At 41.9% G+C, this 26,588-nt stretch overlaps 1 protein-coding gene across 4 annotated transcripts; it reads right to left on the bottom strand.

Annotated features, from left to right (window-relative positions):
• Window positions 1–560: 560 nt before the first annotated feature.
• GSDME (gasdermin E) lies at window positions 561–26,588 on the bottom strand. Of its 4 annotated transcripts, XM_042044382.1 has the most exons (12): window positions 26,227–26,332; window positions 24,560–24,668; window positions 23,660–23,761; window positions 22,124–22,354; window positions 20,802–20,994; window positions 13,018–13,189; window positions 11,930–12,050; window positions 6,945–7,133; window positions 5,179–5,306; window positions 4,876–5,062; window positions 3,439–3,512; window positions 561–2,222 (listed from the first exon to the last, which is right to left on the bottom strand). In XM_042044382.1, exons 4-12 carry the CDS (start codon window positions 22,332–22,334, stop codon window positions 1,992–1,994), a joined length of 1,506 nt encoding a protein of 501 aa, XP_041900316.1. In that variant the 5' UTR covers window positions 22,335–22,354; window positions 23,660–23,761; window positions 24,560–24,668; window positions 26,227–26,332; the 3' UTR covers window positions 561–1,991. The 4 variants fall into 4 exon arrangements, with proteins under 4 accessions (XP_041900316.1, XP_041900315.1, XP_041900314.1 ...); XM_042044381.1 differs by lacking the exons at window positions 23,660–23,761; window positions 26,227–26,332 and adding an exon at window positions 26,571–26,588; XM_042044380.1 differs by lacking the exon at window positions 23,660–23,761.

Genomic DNA, 26,588 nt, shown 5'->3' with positions numbered 1-26,588 from the left:
GGAAACCCCTCCACAAAGAGCATCTACAATAAAGCCAAGACTGAAGTGCAACCAATGTCTTCTGCAGACACACTGACGAATCCTAAAAACAGGGCAGCAGATGAGGCGAGGAGCCAAGAAACCCCAGCAATCCTCATGAGCAGCGGGGAGCCTGGCGTCCCTGGGGCCTTGTGACTGCTCTGTGGTGCTTGTGTCTCTCCTGTTGCACAGGCCCAAGGCTGCCCATTCAGTGCACTGAGCTGAAGCTGAAGCAGCAGGAAACAAGCAAAACATTTCTTTCTTAAGGGTGTGTCCACAGAATACCCAGCATTTGGGAGGGTTTCTGCCTCTGTAAACAAGTTCCCTCTCCTACATCTGTGACACAACATGCACACCCTGAAAGCAGTGACACAGTGTAGTGCTCACAAGGCCACACCATAGCTCTGCAAGGAAGATCAGAGCATGTGGACAGTGGCCCCACATGGATGCCCACACAGCCATTTGCCATCCGTGTGCACCACTTTTCAAGGCAAAGGGCATTACAGGAATGCCCAAAAGAAAAACAATGGAAATTACATGCATAAGTTATTCTATTGTTTTGACATAGCATTTAATAGAAAGTTTTGGTAAGCTCATTACAGAGGCAACTTTTGAGTAGCGATGGGCAAAGAAGACTTTCCCACTTAAAAACACACACCCCTCCCAGAAGCAGAGTTATGTGCTTCCATCCTCCTGAAGGATCTCTCCTTCTACACCAGCACAAAGTTCAGGCAACACCATCAGCTTCACTTAACAGATATGAGATGCAGCAACGCCCACAGCCCAGCGTGCAGAGCTATCCTGAGCTCTCAGGGAATGAAAGGCACCGTGGGGCTTTCCTGCAAAGCCCATGTCCTCAGGGAATGCTGAACTGATGCGACTTTTTAAAGGCTTCTTAGACGATCTGCTCAAGGCTACGTGGGAATAGAGCAGGAAACTGAGCAGAACTCCTACCCACCAGCTACGCTGCAGGGCCTGGTTACTGATCACCCCCACACAGGTGCCTGCTTGCTTGTCTGTCAGCCATCTCACAACCTCATCTGCAAGCACTGATGATGTTCCACCTACCTGGAATTTCATCTTCCCAAGCCCACATTTACAGTGATCTCTGCTGCATTTCTGTTCAATCCACAATTACAAAAAAAATTATGATGAAAAAGCAGGCAAAATAGTTCAAGCACACAGTGCTTTACTAATACTTTGCTGTTAGTCAAAGAAACAAGCAAAATATCTACACTGAAAATGTCATATGGGGTAAAATTATCGTTTTTGTGGTGTGCAGCAGGGACCCTTCATGTGCACACATCAAAAGGCATTGCCATACCTCAAAGTTCAGAATGCAGTTTAAACAGCTGAAACTTGCAAAGGTGAGTAAAAACATACCAGAAAACAGAAATGCTGTACAGAGGTATAAATCCCAAAAGTGGTCTTGATTTTTGAAAAAGAGGCTTTGTTATTTCCCACAGTGTGCAGTTCACATCCGTAAAGCTAAACAATAATTAATAAGAGAATCTAATCAAGTACCTTTCTAAGAGCCCTCCATTGCACTTGCTCCAGAATGAAGGCATTCTGCACACTCAGTCTCAAAGGAGCAAAACAGTTGCTGCATTGCAGAACCCTGGGTTTCCAGGGCCTGGTTGTTTGCTTGCTTACAAAAAGCAGTTTGTACTTTGCTATTTTCTCCCGTGCATATTAATGCAAGCAATCCAGCTTCCACTGCCCTGCAGATCTGACACCTACCACAGCAGCTATATTCCATTTCTCTTCCATGGTTCTCTTTTAATTTCTCCCCTTTATCCCTTAAATAGGTATTTTCCACTGAAAGTGCAGAGTCCCCTGATGGCCCCAATTCCTGCCTGTGCTGCCTGAAGTACCAATGCAGCAGCTCTACTGCTGATCCCAAACACGCCAACACTACAGAGCTACAGAAGAAACAACGGGCTAGAGCAAAAACAGGATACTCAGTACAGCTCCTACACATTCCCACCTAAAGCATGAAATCCATACAGTGCAACATAAAGAACAAGTGGGAAGAATCTCGGTTCTTTCATAGTTACAGCTTTTACAGAAGACTCTGTCATTTCCAGGTTAATGTTTGATGAAGCAAACAGCCTTTGCACGACCTCAAATCTTCCTCTGTCAGCGAGAGTGGCCACCAAAGGACTGCTCAGTGCCACAGTGCCATCGGCTGAAGCGATGTTAGGCTGCATCCATGAGAGAGAGCAAAAGACAGAGACATTAAAACATTTTCCAAGCACTGCTGCTCCTGCCATCGCACAGCTCAGCTCTTTCATACAAAACTGCTGGAGAGCTTACAAGGCAGCAGCAAAAGGTCAAGATTCCCTTTACTATTAGCCCTGACAAGTATGATGTACTGATCCAGAACCAAAGCTCTATGGCACACTTTAAGGAGGAAAGTCTCTCCTACTGTACCATTCCCCGAGTTCAACTTCTCTCACTGCACGTCACACTTAACTATCACTCTGAGGAAACAGTAGAACTCCCCTTGCTCCTACATATTAAAAGGATTTTACTATTGTTTTTGTCAGTGACTTTAAAAAGCTAAAAGTAATCACAGAATCATAGAATGTTCTGGGTTGGAAGGGACCTTAAAGATCATTCAGTTCCAATCCCCCTGCCACAGGCAAGGACACTTTTCACTAGACCAGGTTATTCAAAGCCCCATCCAACCTGGCCTTGAACATTTCCAGGAATGGGGCATCCACAACTTCTCTGGGCAACCTGTTCCAGTGCCTCACCACTCTCATAGTAAAAAGTTTCTTCCTAGTATGTGATCTAAACCTACCCTCCTCCAGTTTGAATCCAGTCCTCCTTGTCCTGTCACTACATGCTCTTGTAAAAAGTCTCTCTCCATCTTTTTTGTAAGCTTCCTTCAGGTACTGGGAGGCTGCATTTAGGTTACCCTGAAGCCTTCTCTTCTCCAGGCTGAACAAACCCAATTCTCTTACCGTTTCCTCACAGGAGAGGTGCTCCATTACTCTAATGCCCTGCACCATTCCTTCAGCAGTTTCAATAAATGGCCTCAGAGTTTTGGGACCTCAGGGTTTGCCAAGGCTCAGGCACTGTTGCTATCAAAGCGAAATTTCTGTTTCCCAAGGAGAGGTGATTACTGAGATTTTAAAACAGTGGGACTATTAGAAAAATAAAACTGGAGCTTAAGTTACAATTTTCTTTTGCTCACAAGCCATGAAATCTCCCAAATACAGCGATGTTCAGAAGTTAGGTAGCACCTGCAGCTTCGTTTGCCATGTCAGACTCTGACCTTAGCTAAGCGCTGCCTACAGCTGAAATTCCCACTGCAGCTTGACATCTCCTCCTTTATTGGGGAGAAACGTGGCTGAGGACACGGCCACTGCTGCTGCTGTGCCCATGAGCCACGCTCCCATCTCCATTACTCACCAAACAGCACAACGCCGGAACAACCTGAAGATCACAGCAGGCACGCAGCAGGACCAGAGTGTCATCAGGCAGCTCTGTGAAGGAAACATTCCCAGGGAAAGATCATTTCCAGTGAACCCTGCACCAGGCTGGCTGCTGGAACAGGGGCTTTAACAGGGAGCTAACAGGTTCTCCTCAGCTGGTTGTGTGGAAGAGGTTCGATCCAGCCCCTTCCTGCCTGCAGAATAGAATGGGATGGGCAAAGGGTCTGACTATCTCTGTGCTTGAGAAAAGGCACTAGTAGAAAAGAGGGTTTCCTACCCATCATCCTTGCCTCCTCCCTAAGTATCTCCTCAGTGTTTCACTCCAAGTCTGCAGACTGGATGAATGACCTAGGCCTTGAATAAATCAAACTCTATGCTCCCAAACTCTATACGAGATGCTAACTTCAGCAAAGCACAGTTTGAGAGGAATGGCATAGCTGAGACTGCCTTGGGCTGGGAGATGGACTAACTGATCTCTGTGGTGCTCTTCAACTCTGTAACAAGGCTGTAATTCCTACCACAAGAAACAGGCATAAAACAGCTTTTGAATCTGGATCCAGGTACACTTATGCCTGGACTTCAGCAGTAGACATTATGTCCAAAGCCAGGTGATAATGCAACACACTCAATTAACTGCGCCCTGCTGTTAATGGCATCTGACAAGTGTTACCACATCAGCAGGTTTTTGTTTTCTATTTCTTTCTGTCTCCACAAATGAGTTGAGCTCTCCCACCTGGGGCCTGTGCATATATGGATGCACACTGACATTTTGCTGCACAGTGCCACAATTTACACCGGACTTCCCTTCATTATCTTAATGTCAGGGAATTCTTTAGATACAAGAAAGAAGAGAAAAATCCAGGCAAGTCTGTCTTGGACTTTGCAGGTAGCTTTTAATTAACACTGTGGTGCCAACTAGATTGTGAGGGTGGCATTTATTCGACATTTATGTTTCATCTCCTGTTTCAGCAGCTGCAAAACAACCCTCTAATTGCAGAGTCTCTATGTTAAACTCATTTTTGCTAAATTTAGTTTGCACTTGAACAATATACGCTTTTACACAGGAGACAACACCTAATTTGTAATTCTCAGCATTTAGGCGGGAAGGACTCTGGCATGTAATAAGTACAGAAATTAGCTTGCCAAACTGCAAATGCTCACACTCAGCAGAAGCAAAGTTGAGCAGTCTTGGGGGAATGTGTAATTTACACACAAAATCTGTCAGTGATTGAGGGCTGAATTTAACTCACAACCAGGAATGCTAAGCATAGTATACCAAACTCATAAAAAGGGAACAGAACAATTTATGTTCACTCAGCTCACCAACTGCTCAAAGAGAGCCATAAATGCTTTAACATGGAGGGAGCTTCTAAAAGGAAAACAAAATTTTTAAAAAGGGCTTTTCACAACATACCAGACATAGCACTGATAAGAAGGTGAGCAGCTGAGAAAAGTTCTTCATCCTGAGGCTGGTATTTCTGCAACAACAGCTCACTCTGTAAACTGCACCCTAAGAGCTGCAAGAAACGAAGGAGGTCTCCTTGTTGTTCAAGTTTTAACTCCTCCAGATCTGGCTTGTCTCCTGTGCAGATATCATCGAACTGAAAGGAAAAGAATAAGCAAAACTACTTGAAAAGAGAAAAATTCAAGCAAAAGAGAATGCTAGTACTATTCTGAAATTACTTTGAGGAAGCAAGCCAAAGGTTCTTCATCTTACCATGTCCCCCAGGGCAGTCACCATTTCTTCATGGAGCAGGAGCTCACAAAGGGTTTTATATAAAGCTCTTTGCTTGTCTTCCGGAAGCTTCACAAAGGGCTGAAACTGGGTCTTCAACCGTGACAGATCTTTCCCAAGAAAGCAAAGGAAAGCAAAACTAAGTATTTCTACAAAAATGCCAGTTAAAACCAGGTAACATTTTGCTATGTGTTTCATAAGCTCATTTATCATCACACCTTGACATCCTGATTTCCATCAGCACAAGTTAAAATGCAAGGCTGGAACAGATCTGATTTTATTTCCTAAGGAGCCACTGAAGTTTCAGTGCAAAAATTAAGAAAGAGGAACAGCTATCAAGAATCAACATTTTGGTGTACAGTATTTTTAATATTTTAGAAGTCAGCTCCTTAGTGTTAACCAACTAACTGCATCTTAAGTCTCTCGCTTCAAAGTTTATCTCCAGAGAATGTTCATTTATATGGCAGAATGAAGAGAACTCATTAAGTACAAGGGAGTGCTCTGCATTCACCTTCTCACAATTCAACTATGATACTGAAATTAGGTCTTTTGTCACATCGAATTACCACTTTGCTAAAAAAAATTGAAGCTTTCAAATCAATAATGCCAACTGGAAGGATGGAATGTTTTTTTTCCACATTCCAGAAACGTGGGCATGCAAGTGTTCTCAAATTTGTTTAAAAGAAATTTTCCTTCATGTCACTCCAGTCAAGAAACACGCTCTCTTTAAAGACATCCTTTATAACCAAAAAATTACTTCACTAGGGAAAAAAAAACATCCAGCCACAGGCAGATATTTTGTTTATCTGATGCAATCGTATGACTGTCTATACAAATAACAGAAAATGAAATGTACTTTCAAATTCTTTAGTAAAAACAATTTTTTTTAGCTTTTTTATTTTCCAAGAGACAGTGGAAGTTAAAACTAATTAAAGAAATCTCTGTGCTTTTTAAACAAGAAAAGCACAAAGGTATGTCAAGCTAAAACAAAAACCACAACAGTGGCATACCATTCTTCCACAAGTAAGTGTTTTTTATATATTGTTTACTGAACAACCATTAACCAAGGGTGAAACTTACAGACAAGAAGTGATATTCATCAGTAGAACCAGCTGTAAGAACTCTACCAAGAACTGATGAAAAGCACAGTGTGTTCTGAGTCCTTGACTGGTTTTCCATTTTTTCATTCCTCCAGTAACATTCCTGCCTCCTCTTTCCAAATTCCTACAATAAAAACTTGTACCTGGGCCATTATACCAATTTGCAAACTTCCATTTAAACCCCATTTTAGTTTTCTCAATTATAAAGCTCCTCAGAAAATAAAGAGGCTAAGTGAAGGCAAGGGAGATGTCTAATTCTGTTACTTAACCTGTAACTGAGGAGCTTTATTGAGAGTTTTTCAAATAATGAGAAAGTATTTTCAGTGACTCTTTCTCACTGAAAGCATGTATCATCACTAATCTTGCAGAGGTTATCTGGAATGCAACAGAGCTGTCATAAACACCTGACTGTATAAGATTATATTTATGACAGATTGATTCAGAATGTTGATAGGAAAGAGTCCACTGCACACACTTACTGCAAACTGATTTTTTATATTCCTTCAGTGCATTCCCCCAAGAGTTCCTGATAAGAGCTATTAAAATGAACTAACAAGATTTCTTACTTACTATTGTACCAGATTATTTCTGCCTATCAGGATGTTTAATTCACTGTAATAGAATCATGTCAAGCATTTTTGGTAATACCTTGTTTCAATATACTTATAGAAGCATCACTGGGAACGAGGTTTTTAGCCCCAGAGTACATCTCATTATCAACAGCATCTGGCTGATGGAGGAATGAAGCATCTCTGAATTGAACTGAATGGGGATAAGTTGAGCCTTCTGTGCTTTCTTTTTCAAAACCTCCCTGCTGTTCATCTAGCAGACAGAATTCTGTAATTAGAAATTCAATCAAAAACAATAATTAATAAAATACACAAGCAATTACTGAATGAGATGATAGCTTGTATTTTCTAGTGCTCTCGCATGTGATTTCTCCATGTGTCGTCTCTTCCAGATGGAAAGAATGCCAGCAGTTGCTGTGTGTGTGAATTATTGAGCATTCCTGCAGCCCTGATGTTTGGTACAGTGCGTACAGACAGAAGACCTGTGGTGCAGCTGCCTCCTACAGAATGTGACACCAGCTCCTGTGAACTAAATTAGTGTAGACAGGAAATAACATGAAAACTTCCCTCTGACACTGTAAACCAGAATGCTGCATACAGGAGATGCACGTAGGAATTCTCGATGTTTTCAGAGAGTAAGTTTGAGTTGGAAGGGGCTCTCAAGGATCATCACACTCAACTCCTGGCCCTGCACAGCACCATCCCCAGGAGTCACACCATGTGCCTGAGAGCATTGTCCAAACACTTCTTGAACTCTGTCAGGCTGGTGCTGGGACCACTTCCCTGGGGAGCCTGTTCCAGTGTCCAACCACCCTCCGGTGAAGAACCTTTTCCTGATACCTAAACCTAAACCTGCCCTGACACAACTTCAGGCCATTCCCTTGGGTCCTGTCATTGATCACCAAAGAGAAGAGATCAGTGCCTGCCCCTCCTCTTCTCCTCACAATGAAGTTGTTACTGCAATGAGGTCTCCCCTCAGTCTCCTCCAGGCTGAACAGACCAAATGACCTCAGCTGCTCCTCATATGGGTTCCCCTCAAGGCTCTTCACCTTCCCTCCTTTCCTAAGAGTTTTCTTACATTGTGGCACCCAGAACTGCAGACAGAACTTTAGGTGAGGCCGCCCCAGTGCAGAGCAGAGCGGTTCAATCCCCTCCCTTGCCTGGCTGGTGATGCTGTGCCTGATGCCCCCCAGGACATGCTTGGCCCTCCTGGCTGCCAGGGCACTGCTGACCATATTCAATTTGTCATCACCCAGGACCCCCAGGGCCCTTTCCATGGCACTGCTCTCCAGCTTCTCCTTCCCCAGTCTGTACGTTTTCCACCTACTAAGAGACGTGCTGTAATGCAGGCAACAGGATCCACTCATGAAGGAGACACATGAAAGTACTCTCTGAGATCTGTAACTACTCTTGAGAGTCCTTTACAGAGCTTCTGCTGGTCACGGCACTGACAGACTCCTCTTTCTCAGCGAAGCCACAGGTCCATCCTCACGTCCTCCAGGTAAGCAGAAAGCTGGAGGCTTCTGAGAGTCTCTAAAGGACATCACCCAGGGATGTTTCCTAAGAGAATCACTCTGCAATAACTGTCTCTCTTCAGTAACTTCATGGAGGAAATAACACACCCTGGCTGGATTACCCTTTCTGCCTCATCTTCGTGACAAGCACGGGCCAACCTCACCCAAACAGGACTGTCCTTGTCACCATCCCAGTACCCCCAGCCTGATGAAGTTAAGGGCCTCCTGGAAGGTACAGGGACCCTTTGTAAGAGTTATGCTGAGAAATCTGGCGTATCAAGTTCTGTGCTCGTGTCCAACACTGTGCCCTAACGATGCAGAATACACTCAAAGCCCTATGCATATTCTGATCATCTTTTATTGGGTCAAATGCAAGATTTGAATGTGTATCCATTGCACTCTGCAGCCTGTCTGAGGAGAGAGAACACAGGCAGGCTAGCAAGAGAAACTCAATTTTAAAGTAATACCTGACAGCAAAGGGAAAAAATGTAACTAATCAAGCACAGTGCTCACATGTACCAGGCACAAAACCCAAATATAACCTTTCTGCAGTTGTAAGAGTCTGTCTCACTAAATTAAGGACATTCAAAGCAGATGAGAAAGCATGGAGAGCACTCCATCAGCAAAAAGCCTTTTCAAAGGGAAAGCAGACAAAGAAATCCCTGCCATAGAGAAAGAAAGACGACAGACCTTTATGCTTGCATAACCCTTCATGGAGAAGAATGAGCTACAGAAGAGCAGAAAGTGATTAACATAAGCTAAGAACTTCCCAAAGCAACAAGACTCTGGACAGCAGCTGAGGCACCACAAGGCCAACTCACTCATGTTGCTGTCATTGCAAATAACAAGGCTTTCACATGAACCCTGAGGAGGAAGACTGTGCTAATAAAACTGCCTCCCCTCCTGAGGCAAAATGATGCTAATAAGGGAAATCAAACTTTTCAGATGATGTTGTTAAATCTTGTAATAGGACTTGATCCACAGGAAAACACAGGACTCAAAATTCCTTATTAATAGGACTGTTAATTAATTCTGTATTGAATTCTATTACATTCATCGATGACAAACCTCCAACAATGCAGTTAGAGCTTGTTAGTTACTCAGAAATGTTAACAAAAATGCAAGAAACACAGAGGTGATCAATGAAAACAATCAAAGAGACTCCTTTATGTAGAAAAGTAGATATATTGGGACTGTTTAATTTACAGACATTTAAGAAAAAGCACACCACACACATATAGCAATGAACAGAACAAAGCAAATCAGCTGGGTGCTGTTATATCCCCTGCTTTGTAAAGCAAGAACAAGAGGCATTTCAGCACAACTTTAGAGACACGAAACTGCAAAGCCTTTAGCAGAAACAGCTTTTACATGGAGTGGAAAATTAGCCTGTAGAAATCAAACAGAATGATTACAGGAAAGCACAATGGTAAATGGATCAGAAAAGGATTAGATCCTTTTTCTTTTTTCTAGTTTATTTTATTTATTTATAAAAATATCCAAGTATGTCCAGTCACATTAGTCAGAACATTTAAAAGAAAATTTATATACCATTCTTCCTAACAGAATAACTCAAGTACTGTCAGTGGCAAAGAAAAATAAACAATAAAAAGCTTACATGCATCTTACTCCGTAATTATTTGTGAAGAGAATCCCATTAGGTTACACCCGCTACTGGTCACTTTCAGTCTCATGAGAAAGGACTACATTAGTCCCTGGATTTAACTTCAAAGGCTATTTTGATTTCCATAAACAGACACTGATCCCTGCTGCTCAGACATTAACAAGTTCAAGTTTAGGCTCCACTATACTTATTCTTGCAGGCAAAGCCCTAATTTTGCTGTTAGTTCCTCCCCTTTACCTTCTCAATGACACTCAGGCAAAGGAAAATAGCACAAATTAAAAAAGAAAAGAGGCAAGACGTAAGTTGTTTAAGATAAAACATGAAACAAGCTGTGCTGGTTCTGAAGCTTCAAAGATCTTAATACGAAATGTGAAAAAAAAGCGGAAAAAGAAGCAGAAGTGGAAAAAGAGCCGAGAAATACAGATCATTAACAAGGCCCATGCGTTCTCAGCTAGCAGGACATCATAATTTCATGTAGTAATCACCTAAGTAGACAACCAGCTATATACTACCTATGTAGTCAGACGGCCTTAATTACACCTCATTACTTTGAATTACAGTTCTATTATAACCATGATGTCAACATCCTCTGCTATTATTGCTGTGTTCCGTCTACGTCAGAGCAATTCCACTTTTCAGAAACTTTTTACAGGTTAAATAATATTTACTTCTATTCCTGAGCCTACAGACTTCCTTCATACCAGAAGGACTATGATGGAGAGTTAATCTTCTGCATTTCTCATCCAAGTAAAGCGCATCCTGGATTCAAATCTCAGCTGTACTCCAAGTATTTCTTCAATGTATCTTCTGTTTCTCTCCACATCAGTCCTTCCCAACTTCCAGCTCTACTATCTGATTTTATTTCTCCTTGCAAAACATCCCCTGAAACCTCCTCTAGGTCAGTGAGTTTAAATGAGGATAGACAAGAAAGAAAAACCCAAGTGATTGTGCAGAGCAGAGATACGACTTCCCCCAAAGCCAATTTCAACATTTTTTTTAACCTGAGAAATATTCAACCTGACATAAGTAAAGCACGACCAGAAAACATGACAAGGGCATTTCTGCAACCACTCCGAGGGCAATCTTTAAATGAAAGTGTAGGCTAGAAAAGTTTAAATTCCAGTCCTGTACGAATGATTATTTTCCTAAGATGACTGTTGTCTAAACATTCCTGGTTGACAGCTGATTTACATTCAAGTCACTCTCTGCAACAGGTGAAGGGAATAGCCTGGGCCAAGGGCCAGCTGGCTGGAAGCAAAATTGCAGAAAAAGACCTGGGCAACAAATCCAAGAGGATCACCAGCAAGCCCTTGCAGTTATTGAAGTTTGCTGCATACTGGGCTGTACTGACAAGACTGTAGCTGGCAGATTGATGGAATGGAATTTTCAATTTGGGAAAGTGCATTCAGAGTGCTGGGTCCAGTTTTGGACTCCCAAGTACCAGCCCCACATTCACAGACTGGAGCAATTTAGCAAACAGCAGATATTAAGGAAAAAAAACTTCACCACCACGGTCGTCAAACATGGTAACAGGCTGCCCGGAGGAGTGATGGAATCTCCGTCTCTGGAGAGGAATCACAACTTCAGAATAGACAAGGATATGAGCAATCTGATCTAATGCCAAACTTAGATCAAAGTTCAAAAGTTGGCCCTGCCTTGAGCAGAGGCTCCAGCTACATGATCTCCTGTGGTTCCCTGAAACCTAAGTTATTCTGAGTTTACAGTGTATTCAAGCAAGTGAAAAAGCATTACTAAATCAGAGTTTTAAAATTACTAAATCAGCATTTCTAGCACAAATAACTATCAAGGCAAAGGAGACCATACAACATAATCACCTTCATGCACAGGGAAACATAAAAATCAGTCTGACAAACAGCTTTGTCCATAGTTGAACTGTGTGCCACAAAAAACAAGCTTTTCACTTACCAAACTGGCCATTGTGCCTTATAAACAGTTCAATTACACCGTAGGCAATAGCAGTTGCAGGAGGAATTTCAAGGATCACACTAGAATCCTTCATCAAACTTCCATTTTCACTTACTGAAACCTACAAGACAGATTTATTTACCATTTATCTGATTCAGCTACTATACAGCTTAAACACCTAACTAAGGTGAAAAATACAGAGGGAGAATGTGCTTTATTCTCCATGATGTCTCATCAAAGCACATGTTACATCTGACTTCTAGGAAAGGAACTAGATGAAGAGTGAGGTAGAAACACAATGCCAAGAGCAGCTCTCTCACTCTTAGCTACCCTGTCCTAGCACAAAGTTGAGCTCCAGGAGCAGCTTTTGCCACACATGAAGCACCATGTCAATAGGAAGTGGGCACCCACTTCAGTACTCTGCCTCGCCCAATTCTACTGTGACATTGGTTTTGCCCAGCTGGAAGGCTGGTACCAGGAACTCGCAACTCCCAGATTTCTTCAACTGGAGACACACTGTACACAGAAGTGATTCATCTCCAGCTTAAAAAAACCCAAACTTTCAATGAATGAGCATATTTTGACTTTGGTAATTCCTTCTCAATTCATAGGCAATTTTTCAGATAGCCTCATAATGCAGTTAATCTCTACTCCCACGATCAAAAACAAACAGCTTCCCAATAAATATGAAAACTCAGTAGGCACTACAACCATTTGTGATGAATGATTACTTGGCTGTTCAGATAAATTTGATTCAGCAATACATTTTGCTATTCAACTTGCAATGAATTGTTTTAAGTTTGCTTCATGTTCTGCTGCAGGCAGGAATCTACACAGAAATGGAAACACAATGTGATAATATTGATGGAAACTACATTCCAGGCTCATACAAAAAGACAGCATCTTTTCCCAGAAAGGAAGTGGAAAAAACATTTTACCATACAAAATTTTCACAACCAAGCAGTGCAGTTTGTTCAGCACATTAAGAAAGCACGAAAAATACGCTGAAGTCTATTTGGAGAAACTGTAATTTCTTCCCAGATAATGTGCAAATGTTCTATTCCTTGCAGATTTTTAGTAACTTTTACCTTTATTGTTTTTGCAGTGCATCCCATCGCACCCCTGACTTTTTCTTCTGTCTGGATATGTTCGGATATTGTACACTTCTGAGTTGTGATTATCTTTTCTCTCAAGATGCACAGCACTTCACGTTTTCTTTCTATTACTTGTTGCAGTAAACTACTGTTTAGATCTATTGTTCTGAAAAAGAAAATACACCATAGCAATACCAGAATTGTGGGAAAAAAACTAACCACATTTTCTTAACTGCTTGAAGAAGCTCTTATTGTAAAAATGACAATGGTTTCTGTATGAGCAGCCTCCTCAAAATTATGATGTCCTCTTTTGCTATTTGGCAGCAGTAAATACCTGCATTCCACAGGTATGCAGGTATTTACTCACATATTTACTCACATATTCCCTCACATATATATTGAATTCTTGATTCCCTACTCTGAGCAAAAATGGCAGTTTGTCCAGATACTTGCTAAGAAAAAAGAAAAAAAAAAAAAAAGAGAACTAATGGCAACTTTAAGCTTCCTGGGTAATACAAAACCAACAAGTCAGGCTCCTGGACACTGGACTAAATCCTCTCCTACTGTGAGCTCACACTGACATTTCCATGGCCATGGCAGTGGGTGCTGGCTGGGGGACACAAAGACAGCAATGACTCAGTGGCAACCCTCACTGCTTGCTATGGATCTGTTTCAGTGTTCACCTAAACCTGGAACAGGCAGAGTGGGATCAGCACTGACCAAGTACTTCAAAGGGCTGAATGAGAAAACATGGAAGATTTCACTGATTTTGAGACTGTACATTACTGAAAAAAATCCACCTGCTTCAAGGTCCTGTGTTATTCATTGGTATAGACTCAAAATTTAAAATTGGTGACAAGGACTATCACAGTCAAAAGAAAAACTAACTGTGGGAGGGAGCTCTAAACTCTAGCCCAGGCACCAACTTCATAAGCCATCCTTACTTCACAGCACAATTCAGCATCTGTTTAAATGCTGCTGAAAATAATTCTAACGTTAAGTTCTTCTGAGAATGACGAGAAGACTGAAAGTGAACTCCCAGAAACAACACAGAAGATTTATTATCTAAGAAAATATTACAAAATCCACTACCTTGTCTTTGGGGTGTTAACAGACTTTCTGGTAACAGTTAAAGCAACTTCCTAATTTTATTTAATTGATTAAAATGTGTCAACTATATTATACTTTTGCAAAATATTCACTGGAGGTGAATCAGAGGAGATGTTCTATTTTTTATGAACAGGTAATCTAGCAAAACTGTTGGAAGATTAAAGGATTGCTATCCCTGACTCAAATTATTCCGTCTTTTCTCCTCCCTCTCACTGTAAATGGCTATTCATGGAGCTAAATGGCAATATCCCAAAAATGTGACAGAAAGACATGTCTGACTCCAATTCATTTAAATCGAGATATCTCCACTTTTAATTTAAAAGTTTTAGATTTATTAGATTCTGGAGTTTTGAATTTATGCAGTCTATATAAGTCTGAACTCAGCTGGGGTTTTTATTGAATTAAAAATATCCTCAGGCAATTTTTGATCTTTGGAGAGTTACATGCCTATATGAAAGTTCAATCAGTTGGAATGAACTGTCTGAAAACCTTAAAGTTGATTGTTTAGACAAGGGAAAGAAAATACCTCTGAAGCAATGCAGCAGCCACCAGAAAAGCACCCCCAAACATTCCTGAGATTATTAGTATAACTTTTTTTCCTTTGGTGCAAAGTCATGCTTTATGCTTGGAATCCAATGAACCTTTGGATTAAGCAAAAACTGAAGAAATGTCAAGCAATCACAAACATCACCGCTCTCAGAAGTGTCTGCCAAACCAGAGCCATTAGTCACAGTCTATCAAGCCTATCATATACTTCACAATAATTATTTATGTTTCTAAAGTGGTGTGCTAAGCATCTTGAAAATACAAATTATTGCACTAAGAACTTGCAGTTTTAACATGTCACCTAGGGAGCCACAAGGGAAAAATACAATGAAGAAGCACAAAAGCAATTTGCAATTTGCTTTTATTTTCTGACTGTTTAAGAGGATGACAAGCTTGCTGAATGTCCCCAAAATTTAGCGGAAAAAATTCCCTCAAACAATCCAAGATAGAAAAATACACATTAAATAAAGATTTGCTGTTTCTGAATGAGTGCTAAATGAAGACGCATATAGAATATGACCTAAGCCTATGCAAATGAATTACCAAAATAATTCAAGAGACTTTTTCTTCCATCTGCTTCTACAGTATTCTGCCCAAGGCAGAACTGGCTCAGACCCTGTCACGCTCCTGGCTTTGAGGCCCAGATGCAGAAGTATCAGCAGAGTAGCAGAGCAGAAGAGTCAGAAGACATAGTTAACTTGCAAAGAGGGGCAGTGAACAAATCTTGGAGGCAGCACTGGAGGAGCTGCTGCAGCACTGGGGGCTACAGAGAGACACTGACACACAGGGACACGGAGCTACCTGCTGCAGCAGCACTCCCCAGGCAGCGCCCAGAGGCGACCTGGGATCTGCAGCACAGAGCGGAGTGCGTGCCAGACACAGCCGCTGCCACAGCCCCAAGGTTTGAGTGCCTTCAGTGGGATGTGTCCCGTTGTAAAGCCATCAGAAATGTTCTCCTCTGCCCAGTAAGTTTAGTGAGCACCAAATTCAGAGCTTTCACACACATACCCTTACTCACAGCTACAAAAACCTTTTCTTCCAGCACAGCACAGTTAAGTGCTCTCCAGTAGACTTCTGGCACCGAACTGTCTATCATAAAACAGAACTTTAGGGCTGCACGTGGGCACATCATGAGTTATTACTGGGGCACAGCCTGTTGAAGGTAAAACATTCTGCTCTCCTCAGCAACTCAAACAGGAGATGACACGAGGTAAGCAAGTACCCAGTTTATCTAAATTATGACTGAAAACAGTCATCAAGAGCAAAACACAACAGGGTTAAAGTTTGACAATCAGAGCAGGGCTTCAAGTATTGCAGGGCAATGGCCGCTGTGTCTATGACTATTTTTGCAAGAACTGAACTTACTTGCCAACACAGCATTGAATATAAGAAAATATCTGAAAAACACAAGATAGCCGAATTAAATCCCTGAGAATACATGCATGCAAGGCACACGAATTGCATTGCATTTTTTTTATTTTACAGGTCATGTTTCAGAGCTTTTACTTCTGTTCTACAACCATGGCTCTTACCATCTCTTTTACTCTGTACTGTACAAGAGCCACCACTAACCTTGTGCCATTTGCACTATATCACCATGACCCATCCCAGCCTGAGGAGCTGAGCTGAAGCCCTCAGAAACAACGCTATATAAAATATAATGAGATGTTGGTTTGCCAAGTCCCATTATCACCACACAGAGTATAAGCCTGGATAAACAAAAATTATTTAAAAGATACAAATTATGAGGTTTTGCTTGATTGATTGTTCTGCTTAAACAACCTTCCTGAGGTCAATGATTTACTATGCTGGGAGCCTTACAGGTCAAACATGTACATAAAATAATTTCTTTGAGTTTTGGTCTCACTCCACATTTAACTAGATTAAACACTTCTACTCTCCTATAACGCAGACTTCTTTCACCTTCATCCAGTATTTTTCTTCTTGCATTAGGAAAGCAGTAGACAACAGAGGCACAAAGGCAATTTGCTGCAGACTGGAGTCAGAAAAGAAGAGACAAAGGCAGAAACTAAATAAAGACAAGAAAAAACAGACAACACCTGGCAACAGATCAGGCTCTCACAGTTAAAACAGAGAGCAGGTGCCTGCTCTAAACCTCACTGCTGAGAACGAGGGTCTTTCCTTTAGGCACAGAATTTGACCAAATTGCCCACAAAGGAGACACCTTAGGACCATTTTTCCATCAAATCCTGCCTAACCTTCTCAGTAATCCACCCACAAATCCTCAAAGCAAGGTGCTTGTCAATTTCCTACAAATACCAAGAAGATGGGCATTGCTGTGAGTACTCTCCATACTCACATTGAAATCAGCACTGCTGCTTGTCTGCACAAATTTTCACTGCTCCAAACTACTCACAAGTGAAAAACCTTTTCAGTCCTGTGCTGGGCAATGCCACCTCAATACACCTCCTCTCCCAGCTGTAGATACACAAGCAGCCTGTGCTCATCGCCTCTTCTCCACTTCATTTATAATGTGCAATAGTCTGATGTCTTCTATACAAATACTGCTTGTTGCAAGTGAGAGCCTTCACCCAGCTTTGATCCTGCTCTAACAGAGACCTCTAGATGGGTGCCAAGGAGTAAAATCCACCAGACCTCACTCTGCCATTTTCCACCAACCACAGATGCATATTTCTTTTGTTAATCCATTTCAAATATAACCTCTCTGACCTACTTCTTACAGAACACAGCATCTGCAATCGTCAGCTTACTGACTGCATTTCACTATTTTCCCTACAGAATAACCTGACACGTACCTCATAGAACATCTTCGCTAAGAATACCAGAGACTTCTTAGACTGCGAGTGACAGGTAGTTTCTCTATTTGACATGCTCCTTATTTTTTAAATCAAAGGCACACACAATTGCTTTTATTCAATCCTGTCTCACAACACTTTGTGACTTCGTATTACCTCATGTAGCAGCTTAGGTAGAAAACTGAATGGTTTTCTCACCATACTCATAAATGCTCAAGGAATTTTAAACAATAAATCACAAAATGGTCTGAATTTCCACTGTACTCAGATTAAGAATAGGAATTTATTTTTGTCTCAGTATGGACAATAATATGCCCTTCCATTAGTTCACCTAAAGTGCAATATGCAATAATATAAAAGTATCTTTCAACCATGCCAGAGTATGCTGCTAAAAACACTTAAAACCTTTTTCCTAACATGCTAATCATAGAGTTAGGAATCATTCACGTGAAACGATGGAAGCATGACAGGCAATTTTTTCTGCAGCTGATGTGAACTCACTGACTGCTATCACTGTCCTCTCAGAACTTCTCTTCCAATCACCTTCCATGACTTTTAGTGAAATGGTGAAAACAAACAAGCAAATTGGTAACACATGAGAAGTACAGAGATTATAATCTCCTCATGATCTTTTTTACTGCAGGGAAGAAGACAGAATGGTTGAGGTTGGACAGTCATCTGCTTTAGCAGGGTCACCTAGAGCAGTCTGCCTAGGTTCATGCCTCCAAAGAAGGTAACTACACAGCCTCCCCAGGCAACCTGTGCCAGTGCTCAGTCACTGTCACAGTGGAAAAGAGTTTCCTGATGTTCAGACAGAGCCTCCTGTATCTCATACTGTGCCTATTGCTTTCTGCTCTGTCTCTGGGCACCACTGAAAAGTGGCTCATCCAACCCACACTTCATCAACTTCTCTGTGAGGACCTCATGGAAGACAGTACTGAAAACAGAAAATGGAATATACTCTTTAATCCATAGCAATCCAAGTGAGCTAAAGGCATCGGACTCTGCCCCAAATCTGTATGTTGCAGTGCTCTGTGAGCTAGCAAGCATTATGTAATGCAAAATCAAAAATAATGTAAAGTGAAATATACCAAGTTTGCATACCTAAAACTATTGTTTAACTTTATTTTAGTATTGTATATTATAAGTGTGTTCTGCATTTACAATGTCACTGCTTCTGCAAACTAGGAAGGATCTCCTCCCACATCCTTCAGCTGTCATCCTCTTTCAGAAAAAGGAGCCAGTGCAGCACCTGGAATCTAATTAAAAGATCAGTAGGATTCTCCTTCAGAAGGTTCACCTAAGAAGTGACAGGAAACCAATTTGCTGCCACGGAGCACTCTCAGCTTGCTGAACTCTGAAGACTCACATGACTTAGTTAAAAGGCATATCAGCTTTGACATTTTAGAGTTTTCTGCTACTAATCTGCAACTTCAACTTAATCAGCCTAATACAAGAACATTTTAAAAATGCAACTTAACTAGGTTATACATGTAGAAATAATAAATGAAGCAATGATTGATCAAACAAGCACAAGCACCACATGTCATTAAATGACATCAGGAACAGTTTGCTGCCTCTCATTTCACACGGCCTGACAGGTAAACATGCTCCTACAAGTACTGTAACGCTTTGCATCCAAAAATCACTAACCTGGAGGCATCAGCACTCCTGAATTCCACACAATACTCATGAATGAGTTGAAAGCTTGAAGCTTGGACACAATCAATCATAAATCATAAAATATTTATGAACAAGTAAGTAGAATTCCATCTATAAGGCACTGCCAACAATTTCCAGTGAGTCTTCACATTATGCTGGAGAAAAAAATAAAAATTCTGCTATCCTCATCATTTTCAGTGACCTGGCAGACGGCAGACCGACTCGATATCAATTATACACGGTGCATCATAAACTTTAATAAGCTATGAGCATCTTTTTTATGAACTAAGAACTAGTTCCTTGCATAAAGTGGCACACACATCAACTTCAGTCACAGTTGCACATACATCGGAGTAATGCTGCAGATTTTCAACACTCAAAAGAAGGTAACATATTTCTGAGTATTTAGTTACATAAAGGATTGTAACTCCAAGATGTGCTGATTTGCTGTGGGAGGATTATCTTTGCGAACAGAGTAGGCAACTTTAAGTAAAAGATTACTGACCTAAATCAAAGTTACTCTAGTTTGTTTCTCCATAGGACTCTGTCTAGTGCTAGAAACAAGATTCTAGATCTTGACTGACACTATTTCCTCATACTAGATGCACATTACTTTTACAGACTTGGTACACACATTTAGCCCAGTATTTTCTGCTTTAAATAAGGCATTTAGTACAAAGAGAGCAAGGTCCCTTATTAGAATAAATTTGTTGACTTGTGAATGCTCACAATAAAAAAAACAAAAGATTTGTTCCCATGAAAATGGAGAATTAATTATTTCTAGAACATCAGTGTATCTAAAGCAAATTTACGTTGCTTCTGACAACTTCTGCACTGATAGCAAAAACCTATCATCTTTATCTTCAGAGCATCAGCAAAGGCTATTAAAATTCATTACAGCCCCTGCTACAAATCTAGAGTACAATGCTGTCACAAACAAACCACCCTCATCTCCCATGAGTCATGACCTGCAATAGAGAGTAGACCCCTGACTTGTCAGCTGGTTGCCAAATAGGCTTTGGTCCACGACTCTCTTACAGCAACATTAAATAGATCCAATGTCAGAGTAGGACAGGAAGTGAGGAAGTGTTGCATATCTTGTAAAATAAAGAATATGGTTCCCCTCAGTTAATACAGTGTATAACAGGAAGTAACAGATCTATATTTTGTTCAGCTAGTAGAGCATGCCTTGACCATGCTTGCTCACCTTTGCTACTCCTTCAACTTCAAATAATCCAATTTTCTAGCATGGTCACTCACACACACGAAATTACAAAGCCTGCTTACAAGAACATTAGCATTTCTGAACTCAATTTCCATATTCAATGTCCCAGTAACATAGAGAACTAATTATTTTTTTTTTCCAGATTGTTACCTCAGTACAGTCCCCCAAAGAAGGGAGGATTTGGCTCTTGTCCCAGGTGGTAATTCATGCAAAAACGTAAAATGAAATTACAGACAGATGTTTTTAAAACTTGAAAGGGAGAAGTCTGACTAACAAGATTTCAAAATACACAAAATTTCATTTTTGTATACATGATTCATCATGGATATGAAAGCTTACAATGAAAATAATTTTCAAACTGTGGCAACACTACAAAATCAATTGCTCAGTGATCACAGCTGGCCCAAGCCTTTTCAACGGCTCAGTAATCTCTCCTGGCCACCACATTAGAAACATACCTGTCTTTGACATCTTTCATAAGCTGCTGCAAGTCAATCTCCTGCTTCCTCAGGTTTCCAAATGAGGACTGGTTTTCCACATAGCCCTTCCCTCCAGCTCCCAGGCTGATCTTCACAAACGATGTTTCAATACTTCCTTGAAGGAAATCTTCAAACTTCCCCATGTATTTTGCAAAGTCAGACTCCACAATCACTAGGAGAGCAATAAAACTAATTTCTATCTGTGAAGAAAAGTGCTGAAACGGTCCTTAAGTGATTGGAGGAACAGATACTTAGAGAAAATACGAAGAGTTAGTGAAGGCAATGAACAGTATGGAGAGGTAAATAATGAAATTTACAGCTCTACAACTCTTGCTTCTGCTCTTTTCATATTTTCATCATCTTTGCTCTACTATCTTTTGTATTTTGCCATTTTAGGAAAATGTAAGGTGACTGAAGTGCTGAACTCAGATGCTATAAAGTATTTATAAAGAATAATTGAAAGTTATTTCAGCTACAAAGAAAATTACAAAGCAGACCTGCTTGTACAATAGTGCTAGTATTTTAGCATTATTTTGACAAATCTCATCACAGGCTGTCCCAAAGCTCACTGAAAACCAATGGAAAAATCTAACTGGTTTAAAACAACTCTGAATTCTTTTACACCTAAAAACCAGAGAACTGACTCAGAATCAGCTACTTTTCCAAGACAGCTACAATTAACATCTTAGGTTAGGGACTTATCTATTTTCCTGTGTGGAATTGTGACATGTCCAGAAATATGCAATTCCATGTCATTTATCTGAAAACATGGGTGGGACTGCTATAGTTGGCTAAGTCCAAGCATCAACCTTTTTTAACACTCTGTGCAAGACAAACAGAATCAGGGGTAAAACTCGCTTGGCCTGGCCTGGACAAGCATTCCCTGGGCTACCAACACCAACAAGACAATGCTTATTCACTGCTTTTGACTTGGAGCACAGTACAGTTTCACACTACTATCACATACAACCCCCCCAAATATTCTAGGGATATTCCTGTGGCTGCAGACAGCGCTGTTATCAAACAGTAGGACTGTCCAGCCTGATAACCTTCAGCACTCTATTTAATACTCTACCCAGGCAAAACTTCTCTTTTTAACCAACATTTATTATTACCAGTTTTAGTTACATAAATGGTCAAGTGAGAAAAGATCCATTCATCTCATTCCCATGGATGGTGGATTCCTTCAGAGCATTCCTCTGAGAGGAGCCCTCTAGTAACACAATTGAGAATAAAAATGACAGATTAGGGTTTGTACCGTTTTTATCTGCAATAATACTGCTGCCCAACTATGGCTTTACCTGGTTTTATTGGTTTGTCTTCAGTAAGCACATCACTCAGGGTGACTGTCAAGAAATGATACTTGGGCTTCTGCCAGCACCAGAATTTCCTCCTCTTCGTAACTAAGCTCAAAAGCTGCAGCTTGTCTGAGGCATTCAGGTGGGAAACAGGGATCAAGTCACCTCCACTGTCAGTTTCTCTCACAAAATTCTTCGTTGCTTTTGCAAACATCGTGGGGAATCAATTAAAGCCTGAAAGAATACACCTGTTTTCAAACAACTACATTTGTAAAGTACAAACATTTACATTGTCATTTTAAGAAGTTCTTCCCAGAATTGGTATTAATGAAGGAACACATAGTGTTTTCATCCTATCTTCTCCACTCTGAGCTGGGAAGGAGTTCAAATCACATGCCCCAATATAAGTTTTCTCAGTAACTAATAAAAGAATTTTAGTTAAGAGGAACATTCACAGGTTATTAATCTGCCAGGGAGGAAAAACACAGCTTACCTGAAATTCTATGAAAAAGCATCTACTAAATGAACACTCTGCAGAGACCAGCTGGGATGAGGAGAGCACTGGGGCAATGGCAGAGGATTTCTGCCTCCCCACAGGATCCTTCTTTTATTACCTAACATAAAACTTACTCCATATAAGGCAATTAGGTATTACTCACCAAATTATATGGATCTTTTTAATAGGCAGTAAACACATGGAGAGATAATAACAACTGTTCTATAAAAAGCACCAAACACATGAGCTGGCATCTTTGTTACTAAGTTTTGTTTCTGAACTACACCCCTGGAAAGTTCCAACTAATTTTTTTATTTATGAACTCTTTTTTACCTTTACTGTTTTCCAATTTTCTGTTTTTCATTTGCATAACTACAGCTAAATTGAACATACATTATTTGCAACTGTTATTCACAACTGTTATTCATATCCCCTACACAACTACATACATTATCTTACTGTTGCTTTGCAATGATTTTAATTAAAAATTATCAGCATCTCTTGGGATGTGAGCTTTTCTTTATCCCCAGGAATGCATTTTGCTGTATTTACAAGGAACATCTTCCAGTAAGGGAAACTGGCTAAACTCACAGAAGAAATGGTAAAAATGACCATTCATGGGCGCTAAATGCACAATTCTAATAAATTAATATTTGATATTTCTAGTTTTTACAACTCTGTGTTATCTGAGCTAATGATATCTCCAGAATTAAATCAGTTTTTTTTAATCTGGCAGCATTTCTTTAAGTCCCCCAGCTGACGCTGACTGGAAAGTTCAACTAAGATCATAAGACGTCTCAGCTGGGTATCCACACTTTAATGATTAATTACCTGTCTTGCTCCACAGAGATCTTAGATTTGTCATTTGCAAACACAGGCCAGAGTAAAATAGAACAGACTTCAAACAAAAACTGATATTGCAGTGAGCACTCAGGATTATTGACAGAAAATGGAAACCTGAATACAGATATTAGTGCCTGGACTACAGGCTCCATATTTTAGTATTAGGGGGGAAAAAAGCATTTCTGCAGATGCAAACTTACCTCTCCATTAGTTTTTCCCAAATCCCATTTCAGACATTCCACACAGTATTTACCAATTCATCTTGAGGTATTTACCACCCCATGAATCCTCTATGGTCTAGTCTGTGTAACAAATAAAGGGTGTTTTCCAACAACACTTGCATCAAAAGGATTTGAGCAATGTCAAAGTCGCATAACATTTTATTGGAGAGTCTTCCAGGGCTTTCATTGTAACTGCAGCTGCAGCAAACCCTGCAGTACCACCTCAGCTGTGGGCTCTGATAACACTTCCACTGACTTTCTTGTTCTCTGATCTTTTCCTAAACTGAACTGAGACTGATTTTTTGCATCCTTTATTTCTCCTCCTTAATTCTCCTGGTTTTAATCTCAGTGAGAACACTTTAACAGAATAAAGCAATGCAGATCCGCTGCAGCAGAAAAGAAAAAACCCAAATCAAACTGAAACTAGTTTCCTTTATCCATAGGACTTCTTTTGCAGGAGTCTGTATTTTGCAAACAGCTGGACTGATTTGTAATGTAGGGGACCACCAAGAAAATTCTCATTGCTTGCATCAGCTGCCTTTGCCCAGCATAACCTTCTTCAAACATTTCTGTACTTTACATGACTGCTCACTCATCCTGATGCCCTTGCTGCACAGCCAGCTCACATGGGCTCACATAGTCTCTGAAAAAAAAGAAGGCCAGCAATTTCTGAGTTTATCATAAAACAAATTGCAAATCCAGGTCCTAATAATTGGCATTCTTACAAACTCACTAAATCTCACACGAGGAACCACTGTACCAGTCTGCAAACCTTCCAATTCAGTGTGTTTTGCCATCACTCTCCATCACCACGCTCCTGACTAAAAAGGAACATCCAGGGAAGAGGACAGAGTGCTTGTGAGGACTAACAAGACTCACCACACAGGAGAGATGGGGCAGTTTTCAGCCTCAAAATGTCAATATCTCCCACACTTTGCTGTGCTGGTAATGTCTTTGCAGGGAGCATATTTTGCTGGTGTAGGTGTACCTGCAAAGCAAGAATATTCTATCCAAACTCCTGCTTATTTCTCTTTGGATATAGCACCTTTAACACAAATTTGCCCAATACCTTGCTTCACTACTTCCCACAACGAAGACATAGAGCAATTATGCCCCTAGCCAGCATCAGGGGGTTAGTACAGCCATGAGGCTCAACAGCATCCTGACTGAATGGACATGGAGTGGTTACAGACCCAGCATTATGAAAACTCTGCTTTGGGAGCTTCTTCCTCTGGATATTTTAATAGAGCTGCGCATGGTTTGACAGAAATAAAAGGGAAGGTATCAAGCTTGTAGGAAACGCCTGTCAGAGTGAATTCACTCTTGCAAATTGATAGCTAAGCATGCATGCAGAAAAGGAAGGAGGAGTAGCTTCCTTGCCTACCGAAAAATCTAAAATTAGCCTGAACCTGGGCTACAGGAAGATTATTTAATGGCAAGGATGAGATCAAATTTAGATAATAGCACAAATTTCATTGTTTACTTAAACAAACAAATCTCATGCTGCTTCTTTGCTTTGTAGCTCCCTAACTCAGTATAGTGGGACATTAAATCCAAAACAACATTTTATGAGCAATCGGTGTTTGCCTCTGTCAGTACAAAAAGAAAAAACCAACAGTTGCCTAATATTTCTTACATTCTGTATCTTTCACATAAAATACAAAAATGCCTTTTTTTCTCCCCGTTTAACACAACATTACACAACACACTGGGCACAGTACACAGGAAATTTGGTAGCAGGGTGACAACTGGATTGCCAAATGCCAACACACCCCCTTCCTACAATCCAAGTTGTAAGGAAACACAACGCCTGAAGGCCAAAGAGGACCAGGCCTCAGTGTTGGAAGAGCTGTTAGGCACTAACCACTGTGTAGGAGTGGTAATGGCCTTGGAATCCTAAAGGACTGTGAGTCTGTATCGGAAGGGAACTGGAGCATGGAAGTGACAACACGCATGTTTTGTGTTTTATTAAAGAACATTATAGTTATTTTCACCTCCTTTCTGGATAATCTAAACGAAAAAAAGAGCATCCATAAAAGCTAATACACAAAGCCTAGGAAGGCTGTCCACACTATGCATTACAGTCTTTGAACGCATGTGGTCCCCAAAAACACATCCAAAGGCTTTTAGACTGGGTGAAGCCCTCTTTCTGCTCCTCGAACACTCTGCATCACGTGTCTCCGCAGAGCGGTGCCGCAGGCTCAGGCACCCGGAGAGATGCGGCGCCTTTCCCTGGCCGTGGGCGCCGTCCTGCGGGGTGCGAGGGCTGTGGGAAGCCCCGCGCTGCCCCGGCGCTGGGTGCGCAGTCCCGCCCGCCTTGCCGGGAGCGGCTCGGGCAGGCGAGCATCGCCCCGCCGTGCCACCGCTCAAAGCACCGCACGGGCACTGCGGCCATTCCGCTCCCCCCGCGGCGGGAACGCCAGCGGGGCGCGGCCCGGCGGCCGCAGCAGCTCCCCGTGCCCCCGGGAAGGGCGGAGTGGCGGCGGCTGGGGGGAGACGGGCACGGTCGGGCCGCACCGCCACCCCGGGCCCGCTCCCGTACTCACAGCATTCCCGGCGCTCCCCGCCGCCGCCACCAGGGATGCGGCGCGCTCCGCCCGCGGGGCGTGCCGAGCCGTGCCGCGCCCCAGGCGAGGGGCCGCGGGCGAAGCTCTGCGAGCAGCTGCCGTAGCAGCGGGGGCTCCGTGCCGGGAGCGGCGCGGCGGGGAGAGCGCAGGCCCCGCCCGGGTGCCCGGGCCGTGCGGGCGGGCGGCAGCGGCCCCCGGCACGCCTCCGCCATGTTGAGGCGCGGAGCCGCCGCCCAGCCCAGGGCAGCGGGCGGGGGCCGGGGCGCTGCCCGCGTCCCTGCGAACCCCCGGGGCGGTTCTGCGTCGCTCGCCATCCCGCCCACCTGCCCGAGCTGCCTCTG

Source organism: Corvus kubaryi, unplaced genomic scaffold (assembly GCF_017639235.1).
Source record: "Corvus kubaryi isolate FWS band 111438036 unplaced genomic scaffold, C.kubaryi_AGA036_p1.0 37398, whole genome shotgun sequence".
Classification (NCBI taxonomy): Eukaryota; Metazoa; Chordata; class Aves; order Passeriformes; family Corvidae; genus Corvus; species Corvus kubaryi.
This window is presented reverse-complemented; position numbering and strand designations above follow the sequence as displayed.